This window comes from Sarcophilus harrisii, chromosome 1, assembly GCF_902635505.1.
Source record: "Sarcophilus harrisii chromosome 1, mSarHar1.11, whole genome shotgun sequence".
Classification (NCBI taxonomy): Eukaryota; Metazoa; Chordata; class Mammalia; order Dasyuromorphia; family Dasyuridae; genus Sarcophilus; species Sarcophilus harrisii.
In genome coordinates, this window is record NC_045426.1 from 279,480,455 (window position 1) to 279,508,451 (window position 27,997).

Sequence of the window (27,997 nt, forward strand, 5' to 3'; positions counted from 1 at the left end):
CAGCTAAGCAGTGCAATGAATATACCACTAAGCCTGTAAGCCTAGAGTCAGGAAAACCCAGGTTCAAATTCAACCTCAAATACTAGCTATATGATTCTGAGCAAGTCATTTAACTCTTTGCCTCAGTTTCCTGAAATATAAAATGGGAATAGTAGCATCCATCTTTAAGTAACTACTATAGGAATACTTATTCCTTTCCTTTCTCTCTTTACCTCAGCCAACATCAATAATTTGAATTAATATTTATGGGAATGCAAGACTTAGGATTGGAAAAGGATAAGCATTTCAAGTTTCAGAAAGTCAAAAATGTAAAATAATCCAATTTCTATTTCTGGAAAAATCCTAGAACACATTATTAAAGGACAATTTATAAGCCAGAAAGGGAAAAAAAAAAAAATATGCTGTTTAAAGTTGGTGTGGCTTTAAAATAAACAAATTAGCTCATTTGCTTTTTTGAAAGGGTACCAAGACCAGTAGAACAAAGAAATACTATAGACATGAGACAAGTTAAGTTTTCAGCAAAGTTTTTTAACTTACTTCATAGGTAATTTACTTGAATTCACAAATATTAAATAAATGCCTATGATGTATAAGGCATTCCTCTGATATGGAATAATAAGTGCTTTGGGTAAAGGTCTTTCCATTTACATTACACTTAAAGTGATTTCACTCCATTATAACTAAGTTGATGTTGAATAAGTTGTGTCTTCCGGCTGAAAGCTTTCCCACAATCAACACATTTATAGGATTTCTCTCCAGAATGAATTCTTTGATGTTGAATAAGGCCTGTTCCTGGGAGGAAGACTTTGTCATATTCATTATATTTACAAGATTTCTTTTCAGAATGAATTCTCTCATGCCCAATAAGTCTCTTTTGCTGGGCAAAGGATTTTCCACATTCCTTACACTTAAATGGTTTTGTTCCACTACACTGATGCTGAGTTAAGTGTGTCCTTCCACTAAAAACTTTTCCGCATTCAACACATTTATAGGATTTTTCTCTGGAATGCATTCTCTGATGTTTAGTAAGGCTTGTCCTTTTAGTAAAGACTTGCTCACACTCACTACATTTATAAGACTTCTCTACAGAATGAATTTTCTGATGCCGAGAAAGGTTTGTCTTTAAATTAAAAGCTTTACCACAGACATTACATATATAAGGTTTCTCTCCAGAATGAACTTTCAGATGTTGAGTAAGGTTCACCCTATGAGTAAAGACTTTTCCACAATCATGACATGTATAGGGTTTCTCTCCAGAATGAATTCTCTGATGTTCAGTCAGATAGGCCTGTTGTGTGAAGACTCTTCCGCAATCATTACATTTATGGAATTTCTCTCCAGAATGAATTTTCTCATGTTGAAGAAGATTTGGCTTCTCAGAGATAATTTTCCTACAACCATTAAGTTTAAAGAATTTTTCTCCAAGATGACTTACTTGATGTTGAGAAAGTTGTGTCTTCATATTAAAGACCTTCCCACAATCATTGCACTTATAGAATTTCTCTACAGAATGAATTTTCTGATGCCTAGCAAGGTTTGTTTTTAGAGAAAAGGCTTTCCCACATTCATTACATTTATGGGCTTTCTCTCCAGAATGAGTTTTCAGATGCTGAGAAAGATTTGTTCTCAAGGTAAAGATTTTTCCACAATCATTACAGGTATAGAATTTCTTTCCAAAATGAATTATTTGATGAATATTAAGTTGTGAACTCTGGATGAAGGCATTTCCACACTCATAACACTTAAATAACTTATCTCCACTATGGGTAAACTGATGCTGAGTAAGGTGTGCCAATTGGGTGAAGGCTTTGCCACATTCATTACATTTATAAGGTTTCTCTCCAGAATGAATTCGCTGATGTTCAATAAGGTTTGCCTGTTTGTCATAGGTTTTCCCACATTCATTACATTTATGGAATTTCTTTCCAGAATGAATAGCATGATGAAGATTAAGTTGTGAAATCTGGCTAAAGTTCTTTCCACATTTATTACATTTATAAAGTTTCTCTCCAGAATGAATTTGTTGATGTTCAATAAGGTCTGTTTGTCTGTTAAATGTTTTCCCACATTCATTACACTTATGGAATTTCTCTTTAGAATGAATAGCATGATGAAGATTAAGTTGTGAAATATGGCTGAAGGCCTTCCCACATTCATTACATTTATAAAGTTTCACTCCAGAATCAATTTGCTGATGTTCAATAAGGTCTGTCTGTTTGTCATAGGCCTTCCCACATTCATTACACTTATGGATTTTCTCACCAGAATGAACAGTATGAAGATTAAGCTGTGAAATCTGGCTAAAGGCCTTCCCACATTCATTACATTTATGAGGTTTCTCTCCAGAATGAATTTGCTGATGTTCAGTAAGGTTGGCCTGTTTATCATTGATTTTCCCACATTCATTACATTTATGGATTTTCTCTCCAGAATGAATAGTATGATGAAGATTAAGTTGTGAAATCTGGCTGAAGGCCTTCCCACATTCATTACCTTTATGAGGTTTCTCTCCAGAATGAATTTGCTGATGTTCAGTAAGGTTTGCCTGTTTATCATTGCTTTTCCCACATTCATTATACTGATATTTCTCTCCAGAATCATTGGCATGATACACATTAAGCTGTGAAATTTGGCTGAAGGCTTTTCCAAATTCCTTATACTTCAATCTATACTTCCCTATGTAGATTCTTTGACATTTATTTAGTTTTGAATTATCTGTGAAGTTCTTCCAATGCGTATCATAGTTACTAAAACTATTTACTCTCTGCTGTGTAGTTAGGGTTGACTTTAGAATAAAGCATCCCCCAAAGTGATTAATTTCAGAGTCTCTTGCTTTATTTGAAGTTTTTTCATGTCCAATTGTTACTTGTTTCAAACGTGTTTCCTGGGGGTCCTGCTGCCTTCCTTGTGAGTCATGACTTTTGAAAATTTCATTGCCCATTTCAGGATTCAAGGAATTATGCTCTGTAGTTCTTTCTATTATTGTCCTCTGGGATGATTTATCCAAAGAACATTCCCTCTTTGAATCTGACTCTCTGGCTTCAGGTTCGATGTCCTTGTCTGAAAGAAAATTTAAAATATAAATGTCCCCTTAGCTAGAAGAACGTTGCTATCATGGTAATGGAATAACAAAATATGGAAAATATCTCTTCAAATAAATCATATTCTACATTCTAACAGCAACAAAGTACTTTCCTTATAGAATCACTATAAATAATATATTACAAGTTTTATCATCACAAAGAACTAGATCTATTCTACCCACCCTCCACTTTCTCACTACCTAGGAAAACAAAAAGAAAGAATTTTGCTTAGCCTAGGACAGAAGTATAACAACATTCTGAACGACAACAGAACTCAGACAGACAAATGAGAAACAGAGTACTGGGACAGGACAATTAAGCTGTATGTCACTTCACAAAGATTAAGGGAAAAAACCTCGTATTCATCTGAAGCCAGTCCTATTCTCCAAGAAGTCCCTTGGGGCAGAAACTGAGGCCATAAAATGGTGAATTACCAGTGAAAGAGGAGGCTGACACAGCTGTCAGGTCCAACAGTCAGGAAAAACACAATCAAAGGAACAGAAGTCAGAAAGTAATTGATAAGGACTTTGAGGGGGAAAGACTGAATCTTTCAAAATTCCAGAAAGAAGAAATTCTAATTAAAGATCTTGAACATCAACAGATAAACTAGCAAGGAAGATATTAATAACAGAAGAAAATATCTTGAATCTATAATATTAAGTATCACTAATGGAACAAAAATGATAACTAATTAGAAATGTAAATATAAAGAAAAATAATATAAAAGAAGAAAAGCAAAAAAATCCACAACATAATTAGCACACAAGCAAAACACAGTGATATGGAAGACAGGATATGTAGAGGCAATTAAAGAATTATAGGTATCCAAGAACATGAATTAAAAAAAAAACAACTTGAATACCATAACTGAAAAAAATAAAACAAGAAAATTACCCAGAACTTACAAACACAGAACACTTCCCACTTGGACTTTATTATATTATATTTTTCTTTCTTTTTTTTTTATTATAGCTTTTTACTGACAAAACATATGCATGGGTAATTTATCAACATTCACCCTTGCAAATACTTCTGTTCCAACTTTTCCCCTCTTCCTTCCCTCCACCCCCTCCCCTAGATGGCAGGCAGTCCCATACATGTTAAACATTATACTATATTTTTCATACAACTGTCAGATTAAATCATAGCATTAATTTCACCTAGACATAATACAATACTTTTTACAGTTTATCTACAAATAAAATCGTAACTCCTAAGCTTAAAATAAAATGAGCTGACAGGGAGTTGCCTGTTCCTTTTCATGAAAAATTTTCAAACAAAAAGGTGGATTACAAGCAATGACCATGTTATAGAGGGGATTCCTATTCAAGTATGAGTTGAACTAAAAGGCCTCTACGGTATTTTTGAATTCTGATATTCATCATCTAACAAGGCAAAGAAATTTGATATGAAGATTATAAAAAGATTTCTGGATTTAAATGGAAAAAACTAATGATGACTTTAAATGCAACTTTCATAATATAATATGGGCTAAAAGCTCATGTTTCATAATTTAAAGGAAAATGACTAAAATAAAATATCTTAACTTCTGAGTATCAATGTCTTCATTTGTATTGAGCACACATTACTTGTTGGTAATGAAAATATATGCAACAGCTCAAACCAATTGGTTTTACTCCTTCTCCAAAAACCTAGAAAGTTTTGAGGAAGAGTTGTTGGAAAAACATTTTATAAATGGTTTATCCCTGACTAAACATCTGAGCAGATGCTAGTTATTAATTCCCATTTGATAGTTTTTCATTTACGCACTTGGACAGATGTTTCTTGGGGCTTCGTTCTTTAACACACATGGCACTTCTCCATGCTCCAAATGGAAGATCACATCAGGTTTAGAAACAGAAAGTCCTATACATGAAAAAGAAAAGTAAAATTGACATTCACACCAGAGAAGAAATCATATAAGAATATAATCCAAACCCTTTAATAGTTTAATACAGAAGACTCAAAGGGTTCATCAAAAGATTTCAGAAGGATACTCAATAATAGATTTTTAAAAGTTAAAGGGATAATGGGCATAGAATTGATTTCATTTCAGAAAGATACTAAAGTCCTCATTCAAAGTACAAATCTCCCAATCCCAGAGATATCTCACATTATACAAACTCTAATCACTGTTGAAGCAAAAACATCCCAGAGTAAAAACTGAGAGTCACAAAGGAAAGATTTACCAAGAAAGGCCAAGTTATTATAGTTTTCCATCAGCACATCCTTATAGAGGTCTTGCTGACTAGAGTCCAATTGTGCCCACTCTTCTGAAGTGAAGTCTGGAGCCACATCCTGGAATTTGATGGTTTCCTGAAAGAGCAAAGACATTTCTGCTTGCCTGGTACAAGCTCCTTTATAATCCTAGTGATGAGGATGGCAGGACTAGAGAAATTAATAGGGTACACAATAAGTAATAGAGATTTTGGCCTACAGACTGATCCTGAATCATCTATCTATAATATACATAACTACTTATTGTAAACATGAAAGAAGAACGTGTCACAGCCTATACTTTTAAGGAACACTGAATTAAAAAAAAAAAAAAAACAACAATTAATCCTGTTAACCAATACGAAACTATCTTTTATAATCAGCATTACTGCTTGTTTTGCTGAAGGATCCTCAGGTGCACATAGTATGGGGACAATGGTATTAATCTAGTGAAAAAGTGATTGATGCTTTTCTTCCAAAATTCCATAAGGCCACTGATTTAAGAAAACTCATAAAATGTACTTGGCTAATATAAATTATATTGTTTTATGATAGTATATGATGAGATATATCAATCATATTTCAATATTAATTTCTAATTGAATACGATATAGCAATTATATTCAACTATGAAAGATTCATTTTTCAATAAAAATACAAGTCTCACACATTTTCTAATTAGAAATTTTTTTCATCATGTATGTATTAACACATACTCAAGGCTAACACTCTGCTAGGTGTAAAGAATACAAGCTTAGGAAAAACCTATCCCTACCATCCAGAAATATAGTTTTTTGGGAATAAAAATAATTAGGGACAATAAATGTAAAATGTGCAATAAAAATAAGAAGTAACTGGAGGTGGCTAAGTATGAAGAGTACTTAAAATAAGAGATACTAGATATATATTTATACTTATATATATAGAAGGTAGCATTTGAGCTAAAATTCGAATGCATCTAGAGATTTATGAAAACGCTAAGTGATGAACAAGAACATTTCAGTCATGAAGTCTATATGTCTATAAAAAGGTGCAGGTAGTAGATGGAATTTAACAAAAATAACAAAAGGCCAGGTTGACTAACATGTAGAGTTTCCATGTTGGACCTTGATTATTTAGGCTTTGGTTTCCATTCTTATTTATATATTGTAAAGCCTAGTTTATGTCATCAGTAGAACATAAACTGAAGAAGCATGAGATAAATTAGGAAGGAGTATGACCAAGATAGTCTAGTAGGAATGTGAGAGGTTAGTGTTCTATTCATGGCAGAGGCACATGAGGGTGATTCGGGAGGTATAGTTCCCTATGAACTGGAGGGGAGGGGAGGAAAAGGAAGAAAAGGAAATTTGTATTTATATAGCATCTACTATGTGATAGGCACTATAGTAAGTGCTTTACAAATATTATCTCATTTGATCAGGAAGATTGTTAAGTTTAGCTAATTAGATGGGGCTTCACAATTTGGTATTTAGACCAGACCAAAGGTCACAAAAACAAGTGTGCTCCAGAAATGGGATCCAAACATATTATTTAAGACTGTAGTATAAAATCTAAGAGGGTGTGATTTTGGTATTAGGGGACTGTTTTTGATCTACCAAAGAAGGATAAAGTGGTTGAAGTTTGAAGTATGATCAAGAAGGACAAGCAAAAGTTGTTGTTCAAGGAAATGTGACTACAGAGACTGATTATGTAGAGAAATAAAGGTACCTACAGTATGGGTATCCAGTGCTAGAGGAATAGAAAAGCTAGGCTTCAGAACTCCGATAGAGGAGTGGGAAAGTAGAAACAAGATACTAGGACTGATGTTCAGAACCTATCTTGTTGATTCACAAATGGAGTACTGGAACCTAAGAATGAATAACAGAAATGCAAACTGAGTATTATAACTCATGAGGATGAAGATACTGATAATTCTTAACAACAAAACATTATCTGACTCAAAGTTTCTTCAAGGATAAGAATGGATAAGCTATTGTAATATTTTGAAATTTCTATATGAAAATGTTTCAATCAGATATTTTCTACAGAAAGCATCTTGCTCGTCTAATATTCAACCATCTCTCTTGGCCACAACCAAATGAATCTTTGGGAAAATCTCACTATAATAATAATTGTAATTATAAAAGTAATCAAATGGTTCTAGAATCTCATCTATTTGGATGTTCCCTCTAACAGTGCATATCACAACCCATCTACACTGGGCTATCCCCTAAGACTCTTGTTCATATCCTCACATAAACACATCACAAAGGGTTCATCCAAGGTGTTAGGAGATTTTCTTTCCTTTCTCCTGACATTTTACTAATATTATTGGGATTTCAAACTGTTTAGCTCATTGTATATTGTGCTTCCCCCCTCTCCCCAATATTACAGAGGTATTGATATTTTATTTTTATCATTGCTATAATTCAGGTAGCAAGATGGCATAAGGGAGAACTCAGGACAAGAGTCAGAAAGACCAAAGTTCAAACTCTCAGACTCAGATACTAACTGTATGACCCTGAGCAAGTAATTTAACCTCTTTGTTAACTCATTGGTAATATGGAGGTAATAATAGCACCAACTTCCTGGATTGTAAAGATAAAGTGAGACAAATTTCTAAAGTGTCTTGCAGAGGCAACTAGGTGGTGTAGTGGATAGAGCATCAGCCCTGAAGTCAGGAGGACTAGAGTTCAAATCCGGTCTCAGACACTTAATACTTCCAACTGTGTGATCCTGGCCAAGTCACTTAACCCCAAATGTCTCAGGAAAAAAATAAAAATAATTAAGTGTTTTGCAAACTTTAACGTACTATATAGATGTTAGCAGAATGGATACAGCACTTGCCTTGAAGTAAGAGGACCAGATTTCAAATCCTTAGACACTTACTAGCTGTTTGATTCTGGGCAAGTCACATAACGTTGTTTTGCTTCAGTTTTCTCATCTGTAAAATGAGCTGGAGAAAGAAATGGCAAACCACTCCAGTTATCTTTGTCAGGAAAACTCCACAAGAGGTCACAAAGAGTCAGACACAAGTGAAATCAGAGTCAGACACAACTGAAATGACTGAACAACAATAAAATCAACATAATCATTATACTGGCAACCTGAGATTTGTAGTTTATATCTCTTCACTGGCTTATCGCACATATCTTCAGCATCTCATATGCCTTTTTTTATAAAAAGGATGTTTTTCTTATTTACAGATTAGACGAAGGGCTTGAAAAATCAGGGTGGCATTGCTGTCAAGATGGAATCATTTTTTGTGCTGAGATTGCTCTGACTGCCCTTTGTTCTAGATAGAGCTGACAAATCTTCTAGAGATGAACCTGAACCCCTACAGGATATCATAATTTCTGAAGCTGTCAACCACATCATAAAAGTCAGTTGCATCTTCTTTCCCTCTGAGAGGATATAAGATTTATGGAGAGGTAAAGGAGGAGGAACAGAAATGGAATAGAAAAAGAAAATGGAAGAGGAGGAGGAAGAGAAAAAATGGAGGAAGAGAAGTGTTGGAATCTTTACAAACTGTTAAGCCATTGGAGTTGATAGAGACAATAATTATCCAATTTGGCATGGTTCAATATGATTGATTTGATCTTAGAAAGAGATATTTTGGGCCAGAACTTGAAACAAGATACTAAGTACAACTGATGGAAACAATGCTTGTGTTCACACCTTTAGAGAGCTCATAAGTATCTAAGTACTCAATGGAGTTCACATGTTTGGGAGAGTTCAGGATTTAGAAAGAGATATCCGAATTCATACCTCCCTTAAGGCCAGAGAACACTCTGGGAAATAACCCAGAATCCCTCTCCCTCCAGAAGGCGGATTTAACCTTTGGGAGATCATATATATACAGGAAGCTCTTAAAGCTTGGGAGAGTTTTTCTGGAGAACATTCACTGGGGTCGGAGACAGAGCACTCTGAGAGGAAGCCCCCAAGCCCTATCTTCGAGGCAAAAGAGATTCATTGCATCTTCCAACTTGGTGCTGGCTGGAGGCTGAAGAAAGCAGAGGTAGAAGCCAAGAACAAAGCTGCAAGATCTCTTGGAACCAAGCAGAGAAATAGGCCTCTGAGCTAACCGGGCTATATTGAGGACACAATAAAAGATCTGAACTCTTTTATCACTTGGCTGTGTTTTGGAAAAAGAACACAACAGAGGAGGAAAAGAAGGGAAAATGGAAAAACAGAAAATGAAAGATGAGGAATGGAGGAAGAGAAGGAGAAAGTAAAGAGGAGGTGAAGAGAAAACAAAGAAAGAAAAGGAGGAGGGGAAACGAGAAACAGGAGGACAAAGTGGAGAAAACAGGTTTAGACATCTACTTTAAGGTCTGATTTCTTTTGGACCAATGTTTTTGTCAGTTTTTGAGTTCCATAACAAAGGTATCTTTACCAATATAAGAAGAACACAAGCCATAATAAATTAACAGATATTGTTAAAGAAATTATTTTTGCTAGAGCCTGTTGATGGAAGAATCCTTTATTTTCTTTGCCTTTACAAAGCACAGATAAGCATATCTATCTTGATATGCTTCTCCAAAACAGCAAGAGACATGGCTTCCCTTTATGCCTAATGTTCTTCTCCAAGTTTCAGGGCAAATAGATATACACATGAAAAATAATCTCATGAAATTACAGCCACTTAGTGGAGATAGAAGGAAATGTTCCCAACTGCTTTCTCTTGCACTGAATTATATGAAGAAAATGTAAGTCAAAGCAGGCAGTAAAAGCATTTTGCTGGAATCCTGTAATGATAAGAGTTTAATCTTTTTTTGTGTGTTTCTCTAGAGCTTGTATGTGAAAATCAAATTTTCTATTCAGTTTTGGTCTTTTCATTATGAATGTTTGAAAATCCTTTACTTCACTACATATCCATTTTTTTTCCCTAAAGGAGTATACTCAGTTTTGCTGAATAGGTAATTTTTGGTTGTAACCTTATTTCCTTTGCCCTCTGAAATAACATATTTCAAGCCTGCCAATCCTTTAAGTTAGAAGTTTCTAAATTTTATGTTATCCTGACTGTAGCTCCATTATACTTGAAAAGTTTCTTTCTGGCTGCTTACAATATTTTCTCCTTCACCTGGGAGCTCTGGAACTTGGCTATAATATTCCTGGTAGTTTTCATTTTAGGACCTTTTACAGGAGGTGATCAGTAGTTTCTTTCAGTTTCTATTTTACCTTCTGGTTTCAGAATATCAGGACAGTTGATGATGAGAAAGCTTTTTTTTTTTTTTTTTAATCATGGTTTTCATGAATCCCATAACTTATTTAATTTTTTTCTCAGTTACATTCAAAACAAAATTATTTTTACATTTGTTTTTAATTTTTTTTTTGACTTCTAGGTTCTCTCCCTTATTCCCATCTACAATTAAGAAACCACATGTGAAATTATGCAAAATATTTCCATAAAAGTCAAGTTGTAAAAGAAAACATAGATTTCTCACCTTAATGAAAATAAAACCCTCAAGAAAAATTACATTTAAAGAGAGAGACAAAGACAGAGACAGAGAGAAAGAGAGAGAAAGGGAATGCTTTAATTTGTATTCAGACATAATCAGTTCCTTCTCTAATTATGGATAGGAATTTTCATCAGAAATCCTTCAGAATAATCATGGATGATTGTACTACTGAGAATAGCAAAATCACTTATAGCTGATTATCCCACAATATTGCTATTACTTTGTAAACAGTATATTTTACTTTGCTTGAGTTCATAGAGTACTTTCCAGGCTTTTTTTTTTCTTCTGAGAGCATCCTGCTCATCATTTCACACAGGACAATATTCCATCACAAACACATACCACAGTTTATTGAGCTAGTCCCCAACTGATGGACATCCCCTCAATTTCCATTTGTTTCTTTTTCTTTTTTTTTCCCTAAGAAGAGAGCTATTATGAATTTTTTTTTTACATATATGACATTTTTTTTAATCTCTTGGCATTCATGCCTAATAGTAGTGTTGTTAGATCAAAAAATATTAATGAATTTATAGCCCTTTGAGCACAGATTATATGTTTTGATCATTTATTAATTGGGGAATGGCTCTTATTTTTTACAAATTTGACTCAGTTCCCTCTATGTTTGAGAAATGAGGCCTCATTAGAGAAACTTGCTTTGAAATTCTTCTCACAATTATTAATGTTAACAGTATTTAACCCCATTTATTCTCTCTCCTTTCTCCCTGTCCTCCTCACAAGTGTTTTGGTACCCCCTCTCCCTAATATGCCCTCTCTTTTATCACCCTTCCCCCATTTCCCTAACTTATTCCCCTTCTATTTTCTTGCAGAGAAAGACAGATTTCTACAGCCCTACTGAATGTTTGTTATTTTCTCTTTGAATCAATTCTGATGAGAGTAAGATTCACTCATTCTTCTCCTCCCCTTCTTCCCTTCCACTGTAAAAGCTTTTTTATTTTCAAAACATGTACACAGATACATTCACCCTTGCAAAACCTTGTGTTCCAAATTTTTTCCCTCTCTTCCCGCCATCCCTCCCCTAAATGGCAAGCAATCCAATGTGTTAAATATGTGTAATTCTTCTATACATATTTCCATAATTATGATGGTGCACACGAAAAATTGGATTAAAAAAGGAAAGAAAACAAAATGCAAGCAAAGAACAAAAAGAGTAAAAATGCTTTGTTGTGATACACATTTAGTCCTCACAGTTTTCTCCTTGGATACAGATGGCTTTCTCCATCTCAAGTCTACTGGAACTGTGTTGCCTCTTTTTTAAAATGTCAAATAATTTGCACTATTACATTTCCCCCTTTTTATTTCTCCCAGTACATTCCTCTCTCACTCCTTAACTTCATTATTAAAAAAAAAAAAAGATATTATCCCTTCATATTCAACTCACCTATGCCCACCTATTTATACATACATACACACACACACACATTCCTTCTGCCATAATAAAAAAGTTCTGAATTACAAGTATCATCCTCTTATGTAGGAATATAAAAAGTTAAACTTTATTTAGTCCCTCATGATATCACTTTTCTGATGACCTCCTTATGCTTCTCCAGAGTCCTGTATTTGAAAATCAAATTTTCCCATTCAGCTCAGGTCTTTTCATCAAGAATGCTTGAAAATCCTCTATTTCACTGAATGACCAGTGACATTTGGAAAGGGAGTAGGAAAGTGTATGTAGCTTTCTCTCAGAAGGATTATACTCAGTTTTGATAGGTAGATAATTCCTGGTTATAATTCTAGCTTCACTGCTCTCAGGAATATCATATTTCAAGCCTTCAGGTCGTTTAATGTAGAAGCTGATAAATCCTGTCTTATCCTGACTGTGATTCTATTATATTTGAATCATTTCTTTCTAGATGCTTACAATATTTTCTCCTTGACCTGGCAGTTACAGAATTTGGTTATAATATTTTTGGAAATTTTCATTTTGGTTTCTCTTTCAGGAGGTGATCAGTGGATTCTTTTAATTTTTATTTTACCTTATAGTTCAAATCCACTGCACCACCTAGCTGCCCCTTGATAATTTCTTAAAAGTTGATATTCCAGACTTTTTTTTTATCATGACTTTCAGATAGACTAATAATTTTTAAATTATCGCCCCAGGATCTATTTTCTCTTCTGGAATGGTGAGGAGGGTCTCTGTTCCATTGTGATTATAAGTTCTGATATGTTAGTGCTCCTCCTAGCCTTGGGACTGTCCCCTAGGACTGCAACCCAGATTTGCAGATAGGCAAAGCAACAGAGTCCTGTCTCAGTTCTAGCAAGAAGACCTTCTATTATCTCTTCTGACCAGTTCGTTGCCTCCCCCTTACTATCTGTGGGCTGAGAGCTCTGGAAGCTGACAGTGCTAATTCAGTGGCTCCCAAAAGCCCACTCCCATGTTTACTCAGGTCAGGATTGTGTTGGCATGGCTTGCATTGAACTGATGCAACAGACCTTTCCTGCTATCCTTCTAAACCTGTCATGGGTTGGAAAATTGTTTCACTCTGACTTTTTTGTGGGTTCTGTTGTTCTAGAATTTGTTCAGTCATTATTTAAATGCATTTGGAGGGGTTTGAAGGAGAGGTCAAGCAAATCTCTGCTATCTTGGCCCCATCACCTATATATGGTGCTTTACAGAGATTTGCATAGTATTTTACATACAGAAACTGCAGTATTAACTCATACAACCCAGAATTTCAGGAAAGTAAAGACTACTCTTTTCTTGCTTTGAGTCATTGCTTAATTCACAAAAACAAGTTGAAAATTTTCTTGAAAATTCTAACTATTGGTAAGTTACCAGACAACGCTTTCTTTCTTCAGAAATCAAACTGAATACTATCAGGTAAATTATATTTCCAAGAATACTGCTGAGAGTAATTTTTACTCCAAACAAGTTGAACTTGCCTATCATACTAAATACAATGGATTCTCCCACCTGTTCCCTACTTCAGTTTAAAAAAATTTCTTCTTTTCAAAAAGATTAGCAAGATGTAAGATTTGTGGAGAGTACCTATTTAAGGAGTACAGAGGCCTAAGAAAATCCTTTAAATATGATAAACAAAGTGAATGGCATCAATGGTAGACTGACGCCTCCTGAGGTAAGGAGTCCCAATTTACTTTCCGTTCAAGAGTAAGTAAATTCAGAGTATGGGAGGGATATGACCCAGAAATAGGGATAAGCAGACCAATCTATTCCTAACAATTTCACATAACTATATAGTCAGCCTGACATAACCATGATTACCTATATATATGATTACATATAGTATATATGTAATATATATGATTACATATAGTACCATTCTGAAAAATAGAAATCCTAGAGTTGACTTTGATAGTTCTTTCTTTTACCCTTTCCAATGCCTTCTCAAAAACCTTAAAACATTATCCAATGCTCCCTGAATAAAATTCAAAGTGCTCAAGTCAATATTCAATATTCTCTGCAAACCTAACTCCCACCATTATTTAACATATCTCCTACTCTAACCAGAAAAGTATATTCACTCTATACATAATAATATAGCATATTCTTTATCTTCTCCGATATGTTTGTTTTGTTCTTTTCACTTAAAATCGATTTCTCTATACTTCTTAGTCAAATACATCCATTTTCTTCATGATCTTCATCCTATATTGCAACATACTCAATCTCTCCCTTAACTAACAGCACTTCCTTTCTGGACTATGTATTACAGGATTTAGTTATATACTTTCTTTTATTTATTTTTCTTTTTTCCAATCTCTGGTCTTGCCATTATAATGAGGCTATAGTTTCATTGATTCCAAGGAACATGTTTATATTTCTTTTATATCCATCAGAGTGACTACACCTGCAATAAGCATTTAATAAATATAAATGGAAGTTGTATAGAAAAGGGGAGATACAGCAAAATAAAGGAATATTCCTATAAAATCCATAATCCTCAGCATAGAAATAAGTGAATATTCCCTATAGAATTCATCATCCTTAATATAGGTTCAATTTAATGGAAGAAAACAATAGAAAATTGAACCTTCTAAAACACATGACAAATGAATGACTAGATATTTTTTGCATTTCCTACATCCAGAACCTTTCCAAAACAGAATTTATCTGCCAAAGATAAAGAAACCTCATCAACCTCTAAGGTTAAAAGATTTTTTTAAAAAGCTGCAGAAGTTTGCTCGAGCAGTTTGTTCAGAGTCAGTGTGGTGTCATTGCTCCACAGTGAAGAACCAGTCAGATCTACAACAGACAAACTCCTGTTGTAGCATTATAATTCTGTGTTGGGAAAAAAAAAAAAAAAAAAAAAAACCTCTGCAGAAGAGGAGAAAGGAAAGACCCATGTTTAAATTAGGGGAAAAAAACCATCAACCTCACAAGCCCCTTCCTCTTAGAGCTTCAGAGATTCAATCAATCTCATAACACTAGATGGCAACTCTCTGCTGGTGATGGATCAGAGAAATGAGGAGCAGGATAGGACAGTGAGAAAAGACATTTGGAAAGAGGGTAGGAAAGTGTATGGGAGAACTCTGGCAAGCCTAAGGGAAAGAACTCAGTATCCAATTGTGCCAATTCTATCTATACCCAAAAGTCATTTGGGGCAGAGATCTAGGCTAGCAAATTGTGAATTGTCCAGTATGGGAAGAAACTAAGATACTTGAAGATCCAAGGAAATCACCATCAGAGAGGAGGGAATCAAAATTGAGAAAAAGAGGAAAATAAGGAGAAAAAAAAAAAAATCAATGACATTACCAAAGATTTTAGGAAGAAGAAAACTCAAAAGACCTCAAACATAAGCACCTTAAATCATTGGAGAAAACAGTAACAGAAGAAGGAACTATAACATTCAAATCTTGTAAACAAGACCGCGTAAAAGAAAATCCAGGTATCTATGAATGAATATTGCAATATAAAAAGAAAGCATGTAACATTTGATGAAACAGAGAACCCTGTGGAATTTGAGGAGAACATGAAACCACAACACACTATTCCTCACTGGTTTAAAAGGGAAATGAGAATTATAAAACCAGAATTAATGACTTGTTCAGCAAAAATAATGGGCAGAACAGTAAAGGTTGATGTGATGGCAAGTTTCAGAAAAGAAACCTAGGAAAAATAATAAATTGGAAATCTATCTAGAATAAGCAAAAATAACATTAAAAAGATAATATGTTCACTATCCAAGGAAAACATATTTGGATCTCAAAGACAAGATATATATACAGATAATATAAGGATCTTAGCCTTCCCAGAACACAAGGGAAAAAACTCTCAATATCATAATGCAAAAAATAATACAAGAGAACTGTTCATTCCTTTTGAATACCAAAAAAAACAAAAAACAAAAAACTCAAGTAGAAGAATTAAGATTCTTTGTTTAAAAAAAAAAAAAGAAAAAAGAGGAAAAACCCAAGACTGCAAATTCCAAGACACATAGTAGAAAATTTCACAATTTAATTCAGAAACAAGTTCTGCAAACCATTGAGAAAAAGATTGCCAAAATCAAAGAAAAGGTAATTTAAATAATAAAAAACTATTCTGCACCCACCAGAAAATGTAGGAAAATGGAATAATGTGTTCCAAAGAGCAATAAAGCTCATGATACAGGCCTAAAATAAGCATAAAAGAGAGAAATATTAAAAATTAGTGAATAAAGAGATAAATTAGAAACCAAAAAAAATGTAAACTATAAAAACTAAAATCTGGTTTTATGAAAAGACTAACAAAATTCATTCATCTTCAGCTAATATCATTAGAAAGAAGAGGATCACAACAAAAACAGTAAAAATAAAAATAATCATCAAGATTTATGTACAGATATGTATTAATGAAACTGAAAACATAAAAGAATAGAGGCAGACCAATAAAAAGTACCCAAATTATACAAAGATCAGAAAAAGATCTTAAATAATCTAGCCTCAGATGAGGAAATAGAAATGTACCATACAAAAAGTTTGAGAAAAGTGGATTCTGATAAGTTAACCATTTTATTAAACATTCTAGCATTTATTAATAAAAAGGGTCAGTGAGATTCTCGAAGGCCAAAGAGCTCTCATGGAACACACTCAACACTTATATGCCCTTGAAAGAATGGGTGTTCTTGAGGGTGGCAATCACCTCTAATTAGTTAACAAGAAAATGAAGTGAACCTATTCAAAATAACAAAATGGGTTACATGACTTAGATCAAGTAATTTACTTCCAAATCATCACCAACCTTGGCAATCTAGACAAAGGATTTACCCTCTGTCCAAGCTGCCTGAGTTGAATTTAATGCGCTGGAATTAAACCTTAGATTAAATTTATTGCAAGGTTTTCTAACTGGCTAAAGCCACAATTTCCAACTAGAAAAATAGTCCAGGTGGGGTAAATTTGGGAGAAGATAAGGGATAATAATAATTTGTTACCTAATAATCATTTCTCTCAGATCTAACTGTAAAGGAATCAAGAAAGATTAAAATTTCTGATGGATCTATAGAATTCCATCAAACTTAAAGAATACTTAGTCCCCACATTTCACAAATTATTCTTAAAAATCGAGAAACAACTCTTCCAGAATCTTTTTATGAGACAAATATAGTCCTAATATCTAATCCAGAGAAAGATTAAACACAAAAGGAAAACTATAAGTCAATATTAATGAGTTTTGACTCAGAAATTTTTAAACAAAACCCTGTCAAACAGATTACAATTTATCCAAGAAATCATTCATTATGACCAGAGAGATTTAATGCCAGGGGTGCAAGAATGATTCAACACAAGGAAAAGAATCAACATAATTAATCATATTAAAAATTAAACCATCAAAAAACAAACCTCATGATCATTTTAGTAGATTCAAAAGAAAATCTCTGACAAAGTACAGAATTCTTTCATGCTAAAAATTCTACACAGTTTAGGTACTTAAGAACTTTTTTTAATATCATAAAAAGCATCCATCTAAAAGCAAAAGGAAGCATCATATACAATGAAAAAACCTTTTCCAATAAATACAGGAGTGAAGCAAAGATGACAACTCTCTCCACTATTATTTAACATAGTTCTGAAAATGCTAGCAACAGCAGTAAGAGAAAGAAACTCAAAGCATAAAGATAGTTAGGAAGAGATAAAAATATCTCTATTTCCTAATGATATGATGGTATGCTTGAAAAATATAGTATTTGAAACAATTAGTAGTTTAAGCAAAGCCACAGGCTATATTCTAAGACCTCAAAACCCAAGTGAGCAGGGTGCAAGCTAACCATCTGGGCCCTCACTCCTAGTTATAAGAGGTACAGCATCACTTGAAAAAAACCTGCCCCTGTGAAGAAATAAAATGTACAGGATCCAACAACACAAATGCTAACTGTGCATGAGACTTACTGGGGATAAGTATTCTCTGTCTCCTGCTTCTTCCCACCCAATTGCTGTATAAGTAAAAGAGAGGAGAGAGAGAGGGGAGGGAGAGAGGGGTAGAAGGAGAGGGAAAGAATGTGCATGCTCGTGCTTATCCCATCTCCAATCATTCCCACACCTATAACTTCCCTTGCAAGGCCAATAAACAGTTGTATTCATTATTTCCAAGTGCCTCTCTTTCCTTGAAGAATATGAATCCAAGAAGCAAAAACAGAAAGGAAAATATTACAAGTAACTACAAAATGCATAAAATATAAGAGAATTAACTTAGAAAAGCACAAGAAAAAATTGTATAGATTCAGTTACAAAGTGCTTCTTAAAGAAATAAAAAACAGGGGCTAGGTGGTGCAGTGGATAGAGCACCAACTCTGAATTCAGGAGAACCTGAGTTCAAATGTGGTCTCGGACACTTAACACTTCCTAGCTGTGTGACCCTGGGCAAGTCACTTAATCCCAGTTGCCTCAGCAAAAAAAAAAAAAAAAAAAAAAAAAAAAAAAAAAAAAAAAAAAAAAAAAAAAAGAAAAAGAAAAAGAAACTTGCTATTAAATAGCAAGAATATTCAGTACTCATAATAAACATGCCAATTTTACCAAAGTCAATTAACACTTTTAAGGCTATACCAACCAAATTGTCAAACTCTCTATAGAAATGCATTTGGAAAAACAAAATTTCTGGAATATCAAAGGAAATGATGTAAAGAAACAAGAATAAAGGAGGAATTGCTTCTAGATCTCAAAACCACAATAAAAATCAGCAATAGTCAAGACCCTTTGGTATTTGTTAGAAAAAGAGAGCGAGAGAGAGAAATAAGGAACACATATTAAAGAGAAAATCAGAACCTACAAACATGCTTGACAAAATAGAAAACATAAATTACCTAGGAAAAAACTCTGCCTTTACTAAAAGCTACTGGGAAAACCAAAAAGCAATCTGGCAGAAAGAAGATTTAGGATACTTTATATTACTTTCCACAATATATTATAAATGAATATGTGACCTTAATATAAAAGGATCACACTTTCAAAAATAGAAGAGTAGTATTCATATATCTCTCACAGCTCTGGGTAAGAGATATATTCTTAACAAAAAAAAAAAAAAAAAAAAAAAGCTAGAAACAATTATAAAAGATAAAATATGTAACTTTGAATATTACATGAAACTGAAAAGCTTCTGCAAAGACAAACTTAATGTGTCTAGGATAAAAAGCAAAATAGTTATAGTATGCTCTCTTCCTAATGTTTTATTTTCTCTATTAAATATTGTTAAATATATAATTTAAATAAAAGTATATTTTAAATATACAAAAAAAAGTGAAGTGGTTGATTAAAAAAAATCTTTATCAAATTTCGCTGGTAAGAGTTTGGTATCCAATGGGTATAACCAGTGTTTTGCACAGTGGCTGACACATAATAGGAGCCTACTAAATGTTTACTGATTGATAAACAATAAATATATAACAAAATTAATTTCTCAATAAATAAGTGGTTAAAAGATATGAACAGACAGTTCTCAAAAGAAATGCTAAAGATTCAGAACCACATTAAAGATTGTTCCAAATTATTAATAATAAGAGAAATGAAAATCATACAACCTTCAAATTGTTTCCCAACCTGCAAATTAGCAATGAAAAAAATTGGTAATAGTCAATGTTGAAGGGGTTGTGGAATGATAGGCACACCAATATATTTTGATGGTGCTATTAAATAGTACCACCATTTTGGAAAGCTATGTGGAATTCTACAAATACAAAGATTAAAATGTTCATGCTCTCCAAACCATTACTTTGGGTATACCCCAAGAGAACCATCAATACGAAGAGAATTCCCTTATAATCCAGAATATTTATAGTGGCACTTTTTGTGATAATAAAGAATTGGAAAAATAAATAAATAAATGAATAAATAAATAAATGGAAACAAAGTAGATGCCCATCAATTCAGGAATGGCCAAATTGTTAAATAAAGTATGTGATGAATACAAAGCAGCACAGAAAAATCTACATGAACTGATGCAGAGTGAAATGAGCAGAACCAAGGAAACAATACATGTAATAACTACAGCAATATAAATAGAAAGAACAACCACTTACCAAAAAAAGAAAAGTGAATGTAACAAGATCAAATATCATTCAAATGAAGAGATATGAGAACACTTTCAAACCACTCCTTCATGGAGGAGTTTATAGTTGTTATACTATGTTTTCAGACTTTTGCAATGCATTGAACAGCTGGACTGATTTTTTTTCTCTTTAAAAAAATACAATTTATAATATTGATGACTCTCTTGGGATAACTATAAAGATGTAGGAAACATAATATCAATAAAAAATCTATTTGAAAAAAAAACAATAGAAATTTGCATCTATGGATAGGTCGTTCCTTTGATGTAGAAAAACTAAAGGGCAAAAGGATGGAAAAATATCTATATTGAACCCCAAGATTGCATTGCAGGAAAGACAGAAGACATTTCACCTCACCTGAAATCTGGCTACAGGAAATATAGAAGACAATCTTGCTTTCTCTGTGCCATCATCTACTTTCTCTTGGAGAAAAGAATCCTGAGAAATCAGAGCTAGGTAGACAAGAGAGTGGAAAAATGATGAGTGATTAGTCTGTAACAAATTCAAAGCAAATGATAATATCATATGGGGCCTTGACTCTTTATGTCCCTATTTTGATAGCAGATTTTTAAGGACTGGTCTATTGAAATATCCTTTCTAAGGCCTAAACTATTATAATAACCTTCTGGTTGGTTTTCCTGCTTCAATTCTCTCCCCCACTTAATTCACCCTTCATTGAGCTACCAATTTGATCTTCCTATAATACAGTTTGACCAAGTTATCCTCCACTCCTACTTGATAAACTTCAGTGGTTCCTTCAAACTCCTAAAATAAAATTTTAAATTGTTTTGCTTTTAAAACCTTTTATAACCCAGTATACCAGTATTCTTCTACTTTATTTCCCTCCACATACTTTTCAATAGAGTGATTCTGGTCTTCTTGCAATTACTCACCCAAGACTATCCATCTCTCAAATCATGGCATTTTCACATAATGTTCTATTTCCTCACCTCCACCTTCAGACTTCCCTGACTTCCTTCAAATCTCATCTAAAATCCTACATTTTCTAAGAATACCCTTGAATGCTACTGCCTTTCTTTTAAAATTATCTTCACTTTATCCTATATACAACTTATTTGTACCTAATGGTCTGTAAGTTGTCTCTTCAGTTAGATAGTGAACTCTTATTTTTGTCTTCCTAGTACTTAGCCAAAAGCAGGTACCATAGCAAACTGAATGCTTGCTGATTTAAGGAAAAAATGTTAATTTGAAAATCAATATATATGGACCTATGTCATCATTCCATGTTGTAGAATCAATTATTTTCCTAAAAAAAAGTTTCTCAGAAAAAAAGTAGATATTACACAGCAAAACAACATCTAGTGATAACAGCACAGTCTAAGGATAAGAAGACCTGAAATTAAGATCAAATCACTTCCTAAATGTATAACCTGAGTAAGTCAATTGATCATATTATATTTTAGGTTTTTCTCATCAGTAAAAGCAGGCTACTCATTTCTACTTCACTCATCTCACAGGCAATTAAAGTATTAAAAAGCAAGATAAATAGTTTTACTGCTGAGCATTGTCTATCATTCTCCACCCCCTCAAAACAGACCAATGTCAGCCTTATTCTGCCTAAATACCTATATCATTCAGCTATACCACCTGCTATACCTTCTTGAAGCCTCATTCTGTTTTTAACATATTAAACCTCATGTTAAACTTAATTTCATGCCCCATCCATCTCTCTGAAATCACAGAAACTTCTTTGTAGAAGACCCTGAATCCTTGGTCATCCACACTTGTACTAAATGTATCTTCTCTCATTTTCTCTTTCCTCCAATACATTGGGCCAAGAAGATGAGTAGCTAAGTTTCTTACTTCTCATTGATGCTTCCAGACACTCTTTCTACTATGCTAACTCTGTAACATGCCCTATGGTTTACTCTTTCCAAGCATATGACCTTGTCTATCCTGGTGACCATTACTGCAATGGCATAGGGTTCCTACCCTTTTTCTCAAGGGGTTCACTGACTATTTCACAATCTTCCTCTCTCTTCCAACCTATGTCCTTATATTCAGAGACTTCAATTTACGTGACATTCTCTTAGATAACTTTGCTTACCAGTTTATCCACTTCAACAACTCCCATATACAGGTAGCTTGTCCCTGATTTCATCATGATACCCACCATTCAGCATAACTCTGAAATTCCTCTAACTTCTTCCATTTCTCCCTATGCCTCACTCTTTCTAAATCTATTCTCTAACCTCACCATTTCCTGCCATTCTTAATTCTCCCTTATTTCACAGGATTATATTAGCCCTATTCTGACCTTGTTTTCTTTTCCTTAAAATTCTGACCATTTAGCTAGCCATTTTACTGTTCTTGATCCTTGAATCTCACATCCCATTGTCCTATTGCCAGTCAACTTCTTCCAAACCTAGCCCTGGAGTACTTTCCCCATTTGATTTCTGAGCTCTTACCATTGTACTTTTGTATGCCCAAAGAATTCAAACAGCAGTCCTGACTGGGTCAACTACAAATGTATTATGCAATCTCAACTCAGGCTTTGTTGCTATGTTATCTTTTATTCTTCCTTAATAATTTACTATCACACTCCCTACAAAGATTGTTTTCAAGACACTGAAGCCACTCTCCACTATTTCTTCTTCTTAACAGAGGACCTTGCCTTATAATTCCCAGAAAAAATAAAGGCCATCTGCCCCTAGCTCCCTCTTCCCATATCACATTTGAAACCTCCTCAAAAGCATATATCTCCCATTATCTCTTCCCCTGATCTAGTTTCAAAGGATAATCTCCTTCCTCTTGCCAACTTAAATTTCTAAAAAATAAAAAAAAAACTTTTTTATAATCTTATCCCCTCAAATTATTACTCTATATTTCTCTTCCTACTCACAGTGAAATTCCTAGAAAAAATTGTCTATACCCATTACTACTTTGAAGTCTAGCTTACATCCCCACCATTTGACAAAAATTATCCTTCACTGATAATATTTTTAATTTTTTTTTTTTGGCTGAGGCAATTGGGGTTAAGTGACTTGTCCAGGGTCACACAACTAGGACGTGTTAAATGTCTGAGGCCAGATTTGAACTCAGTTCCTCCTGATTTCAGGGCTGGTCCTCTACTCACTGTGCCACCTAACTGCCCCACTGATAATATTTTTATTGCTAAAGCCAATAAAGAAACTTTTTCACTAAAAATCTCCTTATTGCCAAACCCAATGGGCTTTTCTTAATCTTCATCCCTCTTGATCCTTTTATGCATTATTTAACAATGTCATCCATCTTTTCCAGGATATCCTCTTTTCCCTGGCTTTTTGCATCATTTCTGCTGCACTATTCTACTTTTTTAGTTAATCCTTCTTAGTCTCCACCTACCGCACATGCAAATGCCACAGGTTTCCATCCTGACTCTTGCTCCTTTTTTTTTGGCTTTAATACTCCCATTCAGTGATATCTGCTTCCTCAACTCCATCCATCCAGAGACCTCCTTCTCTCTAAGGCTCCCTCTATCTATTTTCCCTATTCATTCCCTGAAGAGCCCTTGTTTTCTTCTTCTATCCTTCTACAGCTCTCACCTTCCTCCTCAAGCATTTGAGTCACATCTTCTGCCAAAATGACTGCCTCCTCAATATTCTCTGGATGCTGGGACTTCACCCAAATTCTGATCTCACTGGGCAAGATAGTCAGGAATTGCTCCAGCACCAGCAGCTCCAGGATCTGCTCCTTTGTGTGAATTTCTGGCTTTAGCCATTGAAGGCAGAGTTCCTGGAGCTGGTTCACAGCCTCACGGGGTCCAGCTTTCTCTGGGTATGAAAAACCTCTGAAATTCTGGCGAAATGCTTCAGAGTTAATTTTTTCTCTTTGTAAGGTTCCCTGTTCCCTGGAATCATTTCTATTTTGTTCATGTTGAGGGCTCAGAGACATGATGATTTTGTTATTCAGGGTGGGCATCTCTCCATCTAAGATTGACACCATGGACTTCAAATCCATCTTCTTACTCGAAAGCAAGTTCTCTTCAGATTTAGGCTGATCATCTATACACATTCCTAAAGTTTGCTGTGGGCAGAGACATATCATAGTTAGCTTGTGGTACCAAGATTTGTCAGTCACACCATCTTACCTACAAAGAAGGCATGGATGGCACAGTAGATAGAATCTGTGCTGGATTCAGAAAAATTTCAGTTCAAATCCTGGCTCAGACACTTACTAGCTTTGTGATCTTAAACAAATCACTTACAATTTCTGCTTTAGTTTATCTCAATTCAAATGAGGATATTAATGTAAAATGAAAATAGTGCCCCCCAGGATTGTTATGAGGATCAAATGAGAATATAATTCTAAAGATCTTAGCACAGTGCCTGGCACACAGTAAGCACTGTATAAGTTAACTACTACTACTAGTCAAAATATTTTAGAGATATCCACTTTTCCAAAGCAAGCTATGCCCTGAACTTGGTGTAACAATAATACTTTGCACTCTGGATGATCTCACCCTCTGGCAAAATGTATTGCTTTCACAGGCATCAAGTGTTCACTGGGGGACTTAAGATTTTTAACTCCCCCATTTCCCTTAGAGTCAACATCCATTATCTCTGACACGCTCACAATCCCTGTTCCTGGTACTCCTGGTTCCCAATATAGAACTCTGCTTCAATATCATACAGAATAATAACCCCCCAAGACTTGAGAAGAACTGTTCCCCCAGGACCCATGGAAAAAGCAACTCAAGACCTAAAAATGATTATTTAATGGTCCAACCTAATATATATATATATATATATATATATAAAAACTCTACCCTTCCTCAGGAAGATAAGCATTTCTCTTTAAAAGGTGGGACTTCCACTTGCAAATGCTGTTTTCCTCACTCTGAAATTAAACTTCCATTTGTTTCCTGTCACACTGTCTCTGGCCTGTTTTGTGTGGCTTCAGGCAGCAATAGGTTAGATGCCAATTCTGGTCCAGTCAACTAAATTTAGACTGTTACAAAGTGTGATAAGTGATTATGGACATATAAATGGCCTAGAAAGTAATTAGTAGCCAATAGTAGAATACTGTTGGGCTCAAATACACATAGGAACTCCTAGTTATAGAGTGTTTTTATATTTACAGAATAGTTTCCTTACCTTATGATATTGTCAATACAAGTCTTATCATTTGCATTGTACAGCTGAAGAAACTGATATTTACTTACATTAATGGACTTAACCAAGGTCATACAAAAAATAACAGAACCAGTTCTTGAACAAGGATCTTAAGCAAAAATCAGTGCTCTTCACACTAAAACTGTTACCTCTCTATAGAAATACATATCTAACAGAAAGAAACTCTCCCATATCAAGTAAACTACTCAGAATTAAAAAATAGTTAAATAATCATATATTTTTCTTCTATTAATCTACCATAGAACCTGATAAAATATTTTGCACACAGTATGTCATAACTGTCATTTTCTGTCATTGCTAAATATCATTTGAAATAGACATGTCAAAAAAGATGGCAAACTGTTCTTAATCAGTGAATCCATAATTAGAACAAAATGCATTTATTTACAAAATATCAAATTAAACCATTTTTGTTTTTTGAAGGAGTAGGAGAAAATATTGTGCTGGAAATATTTAATTGTTCTGTTCAATACCTACAATATCATGCCAATATGCTAATATTGCTGTTAATAATAATTAAGAAAGGTAGTATTTGGGAAAAGTTCTCTTACCTTGTTGAGCTGATTACATGCTAGACATATAATTCCTATTAAGAAATGGGAATGTGAAGAAAGACAATGTAAAGAAAGGAAAAAGCAGTCTCTATTCTTAGGAGGAGGCAAAAAGGAAAATAACAGTGTAGAAATGAGGTATGTATAGAATTGATGAAACAAACTCAGAAGGAAAAGAACAGTAACTTGAGGGATATCAAGATAGGCCTTTTTCAGAAGTTGGGATTTGAAATGAATCTTTAATGAAACCAGGGGAAACAATTTGGGGGAGAAAGACAACAATCAGGCAAATGAAAAGGTAAAAAGACTGGCTATAAGTGCTGTAGAAAACTAGATATCAAATGTAGTGTGGGAAAGAAACAGCAACTACTCCAGAGTGGCTGGAGAGTAATGTGAAAGAGGAATAGAATATATCGTTGTTCAATCACGTTTGAGTTTTTGTGACCCTGTGGAGACCACATTGTTCGCAAAGATACTTAAGTGGTTTGCCATTTTCTTCTCCAATGGATTAAAGCAAGCAGAGATTGTGACTTGCACTGAATCACACCTTTATTTGTCTAAATAGCATTTGATGAGCAGGACCAGGAGATCATTATATACTTCAACAACAATACTATATGATGATCAATTCTGATGGACCAGGCCATCCTCAGCAACGAGATCAACCAAATCATTTCCAATGGAGCAGTAATGAACTGAACTAACTATACCCAGAAGAAGAACTCTGGGAGATGACTAAAAACCATTACATTGAATTCCCAATCCCTATATTTATGCACACCTGCATTTTTGATTTCCTTCACAAGCTAATTGTACAATATTTCAGAGTCTGATTCTTTTTGTACAGCAAAATAACGGTTTGGTCAGGTATACTTATTGTGTATCTAATTTATATTTTAATGTACTTAACATCTACTGGTCATCCTGCCATCTAGGGGAGGGGGTGGGAGGGTAAGAGGTGAAAAATTGGAACAAGAGGTTTGGCAATTGTTAATGCTGTAAAGTTACCCATGCATATAACCTGTAAATAAAAGGCTATTAAATAAAAAAAATAAAAAATAAAAAAAATAAACAGCATTTGAACTCGGGTTTTCCTTACTTCAGCCCTAGCATATTGAGCAACCAGGCTGCCGCCAAAAAAGTGTACGATCAGAGAATGTGATTGGTATAATTGACAGACTCATGCACAGAGGGTATGAGTGAGCTCAGCTGCTGCAGATTCCTCTGGTGGGAGAGGCTTAATCCTGAAGGAGATGCAGCACATTTGGATCTGGGAGGAGCCAGAACACAGTTACCACAGTAACAGTCAAGTGGCGCTTTACACACCAGGCATAAGGCAATAGGGAGCCCCTGGAGTTTACTGAGAAAGGGGGTGGCAACACTTTTTGACACGACACAACAGAGGAAACATTTGGAAGCCATTTAAGGTTATTTTAAGAACTTATATACTAATATAACTAAATTCTAGTCCTCAAGAACAAAAAAAAAAAACAAAAGAGAAAAAACCATTTTTCTGAAACTCAAAAGAGACGGAAGGAAAATAGAGGGAAGGCAGGTGACGGCAAGACTGAGCCCAGGGTCACGTTTGCCTCGGGGATCACACACTCCCAGCTCGGAGCGGACAAGTCAGCCTGCCCCCAACAAAGTCAGAGACCATCCAGAAGCCCCTTCCCAAATATAGGCAGGATAAAAGATCGGCCCTCCCTCCTCTCTCTTCTCTCGGACCTTTCCTTTCTCTACCTTTTTTCCTTGCTTTCCTCCAATACACCTGGGCAGACCCTCTCTGTCTGCACGGGAAGAGAAGGGTCTCGGGCGGAGCCTGAGATTAACCCTAGGAAGACACCTGGAAGCTCTGTGTACGGAAAGCAAGTTGGGGCAAAACTAACCAGCAGGCGGAATTTGCCTCGAGCTGCGGCCTCCGGCATTCACTGGCTCTCCCTCGGGATACCCCAGCGCTGCGCCCCTCCCCCAGCCTGAGAACCCGCCTCGCGGCGGTTCTCCGACTCCACTAGGTCTTCGAGTCGCCGGGCCCTGGTCACCTGTTGGTTGAGTACCCCCTACTTCACCGCGAGGCGG

The 27,997-nt window shown here is 34.8% G+C and overlaps 1 protein-coding gene across 1 annotated transcript; it reads right to left on the reverse strand.

The window, feature by feature from the left end:
* Positions 1-88: 88 nt before the first annotated feature.
* On the reverse strand, positions 89-27,994 carry LOC100921143 (zinc finger protein 420). The gene is made up of 6 exons (XM_023497370.2): positions 27,808-27,994; positions 23,781-24,261; positions 20,593-20,687; positions 5,273-5,399; positions 4,854-4,949; positions 89-3,060 (listed from the first exon to the last, which is right to left on the reverse strand). Exons 1-6 carry the CDS (start codon positions 27,844-27,846, stop codon positions 656-658), a joined length of 3,243 nt encoding a protein of 1,080 aa, XP_023353138.1. The 5' UTR covers positions 27,847-27,994; the 3' UTR covers positions 89-655.
* Between the last annotated feature and the right edge of the window lie 3 nt (positions 27,995-27,997).